The following is a 10,000-nucleotide window of genomic DNA, read 5'->3' as shown; positions in this document are numbered from 1 at the left end:
GCGACAAAACACATCCTTGCCTCGGCTCCATTTCCACTCTGAACTAGTCCGGCTTCTCATTACATACCTTTCCTGACGTCATTCTAGTCTCGTACATACTTCTCGCTGCTCTTTACAACTTTCTTTTCACCCTAACCATTTCTGGAATTCTCTTGTCCACTCTCATATTCATTTCAAAATCTATAAAGGCTACATATCAATACCTTCTTTCATCCTTGTATTTTTTACTTACTTGCTTTTCGATGAACATTTGGTCCACACACACTAACCCCCTACTCTCTTACCTTATTCTAGGTGAGTGCCCTTATCTTATACATTACACTTCTCTTTATCCGCGGGCCACCAACACTCGTTTACGCCAACACCCACACAAGCACACAATTACATATTACAAACACACACGCACACACACATAAACACACACACACACACACGCACACACACACACACACACCCACACACACACACACATATATATATATATATATATATATATATATATATATATATATATATATATATGTACTTATATACTGTATACAGTATACTTATATGCACCAAAATCAGCCATGGTAGATCTTCTTTAATGTACAATTCGCTTAGTACCATATATTTCATTCTTTCCTCTTTTATCTTTTACAGAGTCGCTATTCTATTTCCGAGCCTCCACGACCGCTCTGCATGTAGGTAGCCAAATGTTTTTAGCCAGCGTTATCGATGCACTTCGCCGTTTACAATGAGTGAAATTACGGAGTACGTGGTATTTTTAGTAATAATTATCAATCATAGATAATTGAATGTCTGTCTATGCATGTATCGAATATGCTTCAGTTTTCCACGATTCGCATGTTGCAGTACTCAAATCCTTACCGAGAACTGAATATGGGAGAGTGTCAAATTGTGACGTCATTTCCTTATTAACCGAGCTAAAAATCGCTAAATAATTTGACACCAATATTAGCATCTGAATATCAATTTTTTTTAAAGATAATCTTTAACGTTTTTATATTCATCCGAAGTGGCCTGCAATCCAGAGGAAGGTTATTTTTCATAATCAGTAACTACATTTTGGCTTTCAATCCTGAGAGAACATGTTGCTGCAACTCAGCAAAAATTATATAAATTTATCACGTATCCGATGCTTGGTGAGTATCATGTCTATATTTACTTATCATTGCTACCATCCTTCCAACACATTCCAGAAATATATATAAAATAAATCCTACGACAGCTAAAAATCACACTCTACTTCTCATGAAGTGACAAATTCATATCGGTATGTGATATAAGCGACCAATATTTTTTTGAGTTTTCGGTTTTCCCTTCATCAGGGTCGAAGCTCGGTAGCAAAGGAGGACATTCAAGATTCTCATTAAATGTTGTGAATCTGAAATGAAAAGATAAACTTCTCTTACTTTGTCATTCAGCTTCTCAATATATGACGCAAAGGTGATTTGACATTTGGAGTTTCGAAAAAAAAAAAAAAAAAATTGTAACCCAAGTCGTTTCTACTCAAACGAACTCACTTGAGTCACTTATGTGTGACAGGGGCTGTGGCAAAGGAGGACATCAAGGCTCACGCAAGGTCATGTGAAGTTCTTAGAAAGTCGAGATTCCTTTGAACCGAATAAGTCTTTTTGTGTGCCGGAAACGCCAGAGTTAAGGACATTTTGGTTTGACCATGTCTTTTTGGAAGATATGTGAATGAGCAATATATAGGTATTTGGAAAGTTATGACGCGGTAATATAGTAGGAATGGGCCGCGCAGTACCTCAGTGGATACCGTGTCGAGCTCATAAGCAGGAGGTCGTAAGTTCTATTCCTGATACCCGCTGCGTGTTTCTTGCGTTGGTTCCCGATAGCTGTGGCCAGGCGGGGAGACAAACCAAACATCGGCCTAAAAAAAACCCAGCGGCTTGCCGCAACTGACAAGGCTTGCTCTACCAGAGGTTTCTCACTTCCCACTTCATGGGAGTGGGATGGTGAGTTTTTAAGATGTCAGGTGCAGACTACTTCTCCTTGCCGTTCACAAGTTTTTCGTATCAATAATTTATACTGACAAAATTTTATTGTTTTACGGCGGCGTCATGCTGTTTTATAGCTTCTGTCACTTAATTTACTCTGATTTCTCTTATTGTGCTTAAAATTTACAGCGCTATTCACGATTAGACCGAAGTCATCTTCTAGATAGTATTTACTGGTTTATATCGGAGACATTAATACGGTTTGAAGGCTGAGATTTGAGACTATAACTCAAAAAATTAAATGAGTTATAACAGCAATGTTTGTGAGAAACTACCCAGGGGCTGGTGTAATGTTAGGAATTTTAAAATCTACAACTGTGATTTCCAGACTTCTCAAAAGTAACGCTACAAATTCTTACAGATAACTCCAGAGTAATTTTGTGTCCTTTTGTGGTATGCCTGAGCGTAGAGACAGCTATGGTAAAAGAAAACGTTAACAGTCAAACGTGCTGAATGTCACACGAATTCACACATAAATGCTTTACACTTGCCTCGTTAACCTGAGTTAGAGTTCTTTTCATTAATGATATGTATTACACATCTAGACTGACAATTAAAAAGATTCCTGCAATCAGAGAGTAGGAAGCCAGAAACTGTGGCTGATGAACAACGAGATCATTCCAAGGAAGATGAGCAGCAGCAGCAGCAGCAGCAGTAGCAGCAACGCCAACACCGCCTCAGACGCCGGTGAGGTGTCTGTGACCTCGCTCAAGAGTGCAAGAGCGGGGCAGTGGTTTTGACAAGTAAGAGCAAGAGGAAAACACATCAAGTAGACGAGAGGAGGCCAAGATGAGAAAGCATGAAAGTAAAGACTGAGAAGTGCGGGTTATCATAAAGTACATGGAATAAAAAAAATATTTTTAGAATTTGTACAAACACAAATAGATGAAAGTCGTTTAATCTCGTGCAAGATCATATACACACATCTTACCCAGGCCCATCATCCTAATGATCTCAAAGAAGCCCCACCTATTGGATCAAATCTAGGATGTTTTAACCGTGAATATAAATATTAGATTTCATCTAGTATTTCTATTAACTCTTAGACTGCCCGTTACCATTACTACAGCATTGCAAAACATGACACCATAAACTTTCTTCGGACAATCTATTATCCCATTCCATTCCATTACATCTGCTGTGAAAGCCCTCTAATTCTGAGTAAACTTGGGGTCATGCGACTACTTTTGATGAATTCATACTCCAACAACTTTGACCAGCTGATCTCATACCCAACCTGTATCTAACCTGCACTACTCCATTTAATCTTCCTCCAGTCTGTTAATAAGCAAGAACTCGTGGTAATGGACATGTAGGTCTTAAGGTCTCTTGCAGTCTACTTCATTCTCATGTTCTTAATATGTTCTGCCTATATCTTCTGCTCTCAAGCCTTACGTGCCTGTTTTCAGCACCTCTTAGTGATAATCTTGAGCATTATTATCTCCCTCGTCCTATGCCTATCCCTTTCTCCCTTTCTCTGTTTTCATCTCTTCTTACCTCCACCCCATTTATTGTCCTCTGCCTGTAGTTTCTGCCACAAAATATGCATCTAATGTTTTAAAAACATCTCTTGTGTGCTCCACAGCTTCCCTTTATCATCTTAACCCTGCTTTTTACTCATTATAGTTGTTGATTTTCTATACAATCGCTCCATTTGCTTGTCCTTTTCTCGTCTATGTCTATCTGGAGATCCCTTAGTTCTTTTCATGTACATTTCATTTCCCATGAAGTCCCTTCCTGATGCTACATGTACCCCGCTTCGACTCCTGTCCTTCCTCGCAGCTCCTAGGCCTTACCTCTTCCTTTCATCTCAACCTTCCTCTTTCTCCACCTGGTCCTTACCTCCGACCCAAACGCAGAACCTCAGGAAGTCGAGGTACCGCTCGCCCTCGACGGGATCCCAGCCAAGGTCCGGGTAGCCCTTCTCGACGAGCTCGCTATTACTCTGCAGGCCGCAGCGGGAGAGGTAGACAGCAATCTTCTCCAAATAGTGCTCTCTGATGATAAACAAAAGGGTGAGGTTTCGTCAAGAGGGAACAAACTATGTTGATTACAGATTTCTTAAGATTAAGAAAGTTACATTGATATACATGCAGATGTACGCACGCACACCCATACGCACACACACACGCACACACACACACGCGCGCGCGCGCGTACATGTACCCCACAAGCATGCCCCACAGGTATGTTAGTATACTTTCGGGAGTTGGATGGTACTAGGACCTGACGCCGGTATTGACGATGGTCAGAAAGGCCAGAAAGGGTCACCGGCTTAGATCAATTCAGGTCAGGGCGCCGGGCCAGTCCTTTGTATATATACTACCTGCCCCGAGCATGCAGGCGACATTTTGCGATTGTCTATGTAGTGCATGGAACGAGAGATCAAGATGATGATGAAGATTTTCTCTTCGATGGATCCCGTATAGAAGAGAAAATCTTCAACGACCATCCTGACATGCAGCCCTGTATCTACGCCCGGTATGTTGACGACATTTTTATTAGCGCAAAAGATTCCCAATCAGTAACTCAACTCTCACACACATTCAAGAAACATTCAACCCTCAATTACACCTATGAACACCAACGCAACGATGGCACCCTCCCATTCTTAGATATACTAGTAGGCACAGCCTTAGATCAATTCACGACTGAAGTCTACGTCAAAGACACTAACCTCGGTTTCTGTCTTAACGGCAGTAGCGAATGCCCAGAACGCTACAAACAAAGCGTCATCCGACCACTAGTGAACCGAGCCTTCTCCCACAGCAGTACATGGAAAACCACGAATAACGAACTCCAACGTATAACAACACTACTCGTCAACAACGGCTATCCACAACACTCCATCGAATCCATTATCAAAAACAAGATGAACTCCTTTACTATGAACACCATCTACAAAGAAGACGAAAGAACACTTCGAAATATTATCACACGTAACATTCGACCCAACAACCCAGACACTAAGATACGCCTAATCGTATACTACAAAACCTCCAAAACACACACCCTGGTTATTAAGAACAACAGCCAGCCCCCCAACCCTCCTCTACAAGAAGTCAACGTCGTGTATAAGTTTGATTGCCCTGTCGGTGATTGTCAGCACCGCACCTCCTCATACATTGGCATGACTTCTATGACCCTCTCCAAAAGACTCACATACCATCTCCAGAATGGCGCCATCAAAACACACATGACAAAAGAACACAAAACCACCATCACCAGACAAACACTAAACGAAAACCCTAAAATAATCTACAAAGCTCACGACCCCCTTCGCCTTAAGATGGCCGAAGCAGTGAACATATACATCGAGAAACCTTCCATTAACATACAACTCATGCCCACAACCACACTCCCAAGCAGTAGACGCACATAACACAAACAATAACACCCCTTTCCACAATCCACAAGGAAGTTGCTACTTCCACGTACGCAGCGCTACGGATCCCGGCTACATGAAATGACCTCTCCCACTGTTCGGCCAATGTACGGCCTGTATTTAAACCCATGTAATCACCAACTATTGTTACTCCCTCCCTGAGGATGACCGAGTAAGGTCGAAATACGTATAGGAGAATTAAAAAAGAGAAAACCGCACCTAATGTCTTTTGGACACCTTCTCAGCTATTTGGAACCATCACAGAAACGTGTTGCACGAGAGAAATTAAAGCTCCAATATAAACTCAACAACGTCATTGTCGCTGTAGATTTCTTGAAATCAAATATATAAATATATATATGTATATATATATATATATATATATATATATATATATATATATATATATATATATATATATATATATCAAGGACTACTATTACACAGGACGTGCGCATCCAGATCCCTGGGTCCGCTAGCGGAGGCCATTGCTTTCTTTGTAACCTAACATTTTATATTGGACAAATACATCAAAACTAGAAACCTAACATTGTATATAGGACAAATATATCAACTATTGACTTATTCAATGCAGTATAAGTTAATATAAACTTTTATAGTGAAATAAGAAACTATTTTTAAGGCACTGTTATGCTTTGAAATGCCAATTTTAGCCGGACTTAACAGGTATTATTGTACGAGGTTAGTGGACACCAGGGTTGGCGATTTTTTTTTTCTTCTTTTTGAAAATATATAAAATAGATTTTTTTTTTATAGATTTTAAATATTGTGGGATTGCTATCTGATATGCGATCTGATTGCTAAAGGACATTTTTAGCATATCAATATAAGGAGCAGTGTTATATAGACTTGCCACAAGTATACAAGGAACGGTATAAGCCTACATGTGCAGCCCGTGCAGCCCACAACAAGTTTCAACAAGATTCTTGTTGAAACTTGTTCTAGGTAAGCAGCTTCTCACTGAGTCAGTTGCTGCTTTGGAATCAACCAGGAAAGATGTCTTCTGGACCTGGGAGAGTGGTTCCTTCAGGCAGAAAAAATTATCCTGTCTGGAATTATTTTGAAAAACTACCAACAACTTCTGGCAAAGGGTACCGAGCTAAATGCAAAGACTACAGCCAGGAACTACAGAGCATTGTGACAAGATTAAAACCTCACTGAGATAAATGCCAAGGTCAGCCACAGCATACAGAAGAAATTGATGACCCAGGTAAATAATTTTACTTATATTGTGTGCATTTCTCCCTTTTCATGCGCAACTATATAAATTTGGTGAATATGTGAACATGGAGAGCATGTGCAATAAGAATGTGAAGGCCTAAAGAGATGATACTTCAACTTCATTACTTCTAAATTTGGGTAATGACTATATCACTATAATATACTGTATCCACTCAACTTTGGGGCCTAGATGATTGTTACTCATTTCATTCAACATTGTGTAATATATTTCATAGGTTCCATTGGAATTCAGCCCATATGGGATTCAGCCCAAAGGGATTTAGCCTAACCTAACCCAACTAACCCATTATTTTAAGTGAATTTAAAAGTGGACTGAATCCTGTGTGGGCTGAATTCCAAGCCCACCTATTTCATATCCTGTTAATTATTTCCAAATAATTTAGTGGCTTGTGTGACTATGATCATTATCTAAAAAAAATTACTACTGTATTCAAAAGTAGCCTAAATCACACTGTATTGATTCATTTATATATTCATTTATAAATTATGCATTTCAGGATCTGTATCAACAGCTTCAATCCTTTCATCATCGGCTCCAATTGAATTATCTGCAAACCTCACTCCACCATTAAAAAGGTCACTATCAGACTCCTCCACAGGCGCCACTTCTGCTAAATCATTTTCATCTAAAAGAAATTTATCAACATCTCCGGACAGATTTATCATAAAAACTTCAGCATCTCAAAAGGAAAATCTCGACACAGAAGTTGCAAGAATGATATTTGCTACAAATTCACCATTTCGTCTTTTTCAGCATCCTCAGTTTCTCAAGATGGTTCAGAACCTGAGGCCAGGTTATATTCCTCCATCCAGAAAAGATATTGCTGATAAGTACTTGGATCTTGTGTATGAAAAGGAATATAAAAAGTGTGCAGATGACCTGAATAATGAAACTGTATATCTTTCAATTGATGGATGGTCTAACATCCATAATGAGCCCATAATATGTGTCACTCTAACAACATCCACTAGTCAGATTTATTTAGTTGACACAATAGACACACGAGGGAAACCTCACACTGCTGAATATCTTCTACAACTTGTACAAAATTCGATCAAGAAGGCTGAACAAGATTTTGGTTGTCATATTGGAAGTGTTGTGACAAGACAATGTAGCAAATGTCACCAAGATGAGAAAACTCTTGGAGGAATCGAGTGAACCTGAGCATACCGTCCTCACATACGGCTTATACCGTTCCTTGTATACTTGTGGCAAGTCTATATAACACTGCTCCTTACATTGATATGCTAAAAATGTCCTTTAGCAATCAGATCGCATATCATATAGCAATCCCACAATATCTAAAATCTATAAAAAAAATCTATTTAAATCAAATAAATCTGATTACAATAAAAAAAAATTATAAAAAAAAAAAAAAAAAAAAATCGCCAACCCTGGTGTCCACTAACCTCATACAATAATACCTGTTAAGTCCGGCTAAAATTGGCATTTCAAAGCATAACAGTGCCTTAGAAATATTTTCTTATTTCACTATTAAAGTTTATATTAACTTATACTGCATTGAATAAGTCAATAGTTGATATATTTGTCCTATATACAATGTCAGGTTTCTAGTTTTGATATATTTGTCCAATATAAAATGTTAGGTTACAAAGAAAGCAATGGCCTCCGCTAGCGGACACTGGGATCTGGGTGCGCACGTCCTGTGTAATAGTAGTCCTTGATATATATATATATATATATATATATATATATATACATACATATATATATACATATATATATACATATATATATATATATATATATATATGAAAAAATAATCACAATAACGTGTGACTAAATGATATTGCAGAAACTACAGGAAAAATAAAGTCGGAATACTAAATGTTTTCGTCTATTACGACATCCTCAGAGTACAAGAAAGAGAAATAGAAGACAATATTTGTACAAAAATAAGAAAACTGGGAAAGGTTATAGCCACATAAAAGCTTCGTACAATATACATATACACATATTCATATACAAATGGAACTAATAACAGTAATAATAATAAGAAAAAAAACAGCTCCCTTGTATTTGCTGTTTTATTTATTTATTCTTATTATTATTACTATTATTAGTTCCATTTGTATATGAATGTGTGTATATGTATATTGTTCGAAGCTTTTGTGTGGCTATAACCTTTCCCAGTTTTCTTATTTCTGTATAAATATTGTGTTCTATTTCTCTTTCTTGTACTCTGAGGATGTCGTAATAGACGAAAACGTTTAGTATTCCGACTTTATTTTCGCTGGGGTTTCTGCACTATATATATATATATATATATATATATATATATATATATATATATATATATATATATATATATATATATATATATATATATATATATATATATATATATATGCTAAGTGGCCCTTTAAAATGGTAAATTTCTTAATGTAGCCTTTGCACTGAAAAGTTTGCCCACCCCTGATGTAAAGTGTAGCTCTTGAGAATGAACAGTCGGGTGAGCTTCACCGATGAAACACTTACCGGAGAGCCAGGGCGAGTTCGGTGTTGTCCATGAGGGAAGAGTAAGCGACGTCAAGCGGGGTTGTTCCTCGAAGGGAGGGCCTCGAGAGGAGGATGTTGGAGTTTTCGAGTAGGAAGGGAAGGTGGTCAAACATCGCCTTCTGGTTCTGCCGTGAGGTTCTGCAGAAGTAACAGAGGAACTTGCAGCACGCTACGACCATCTCATGCGAAGTGTCCTGAAGGAGGAGACGAGAGTATATGGTAGTAGTAAGTAAAATACTGATACGGGAATATATTCTTATCGGTATACTCGTAGGTGCAGTTCCAGAAAAAAAAAATCTCACAATGGGGAAATTCTCTCAGAAGAAAGCTAGTGGAAAGTGAGAGTTCAGATTTATGAATTCGAGACCGCATTTAGTCCCAAGCTCGTCCATAGCCCCCAAAATATCATGTGATAACTTTCTAAGTATAAATATAAATACAGTTTTCTTGTTGTTGTTTTTTTCCTGTATTTTGATGACGTCATCACCCCACCACAGAATCCGACAAAAATGAAAAATCCTATGTAAGGATGGAAAACAAACAATTAATATATAGATAGGGTAGCAAAACGACGGTTCCTCTTCATGCAGGGGTTCCATTAGAAACCCGGCGTTCCTTTGTGGACTAGGATTCCCATAGGGGTCCGGAGTTCCTCTTGAGGCCCCTAAGGGCACAGGGTTCCTCTAGGGGGCCCGGGATTCCTCAAAGGATCCCAGGGTTCCTCAAGGGTCTCGGGGACCCACTACAGGCCGGGGTTCCTCTAGGGGCCTGGGCTTCCTTTAGAGGTTCGGAGTTCCTCTGAGGGCC

General features: G+C 38.8%; 1 protein-coding gene across 9 annotated transcripts in view; it reads right to left on the bottom strand.

Annotated features, from left to right (window-relative positions):
• RyR (Ryanodine receptor) overlaps positions 1-10,000 on the bottom strand; it is a 636,026-nt gene that overhangs the window by 164,759 nt on the left and 461,267 nt on the right. For all 9 annotated transcript variants that reach the window (XM_076213834.1, XM_076213833.1, XM_076213832.1 and 6 more), the window contains 2 exons: positions 9,173-9,387; positions 3,867-4,021 (listed from right to left, as the gene is read on the bottom strand). In XM_076213834.1, the coding sequence (XP_076069949.1) occupies positions 3,867-4,021; positions 9,173-9,387 (370 nt within the window). The remainder of the gene's footprint in view (positions 1-3,866; positions 4,022-9,172; positions 9,388-10,000) is intronic.

This window comes from Oratosquilla oratoria, chromosome 32 (assembly GCF_046742065.1).
Source record: "Oratosquilla oratoria isolate Oo_2021 chromosome 32, ASM4674206v1, whole genome shotgun sequence".
Lineage (NCBI taxonomy): Eukaryota > Metazoa > Arthropoda > Malacostraca > Stomatopoda > Squillidae > Oratosquilla > Oratosquilla oratoria.
Note: the sequence above shows the minus strand (reverse complement) of the source record. Positions and strands in the feature narration are given on the sequence as shown.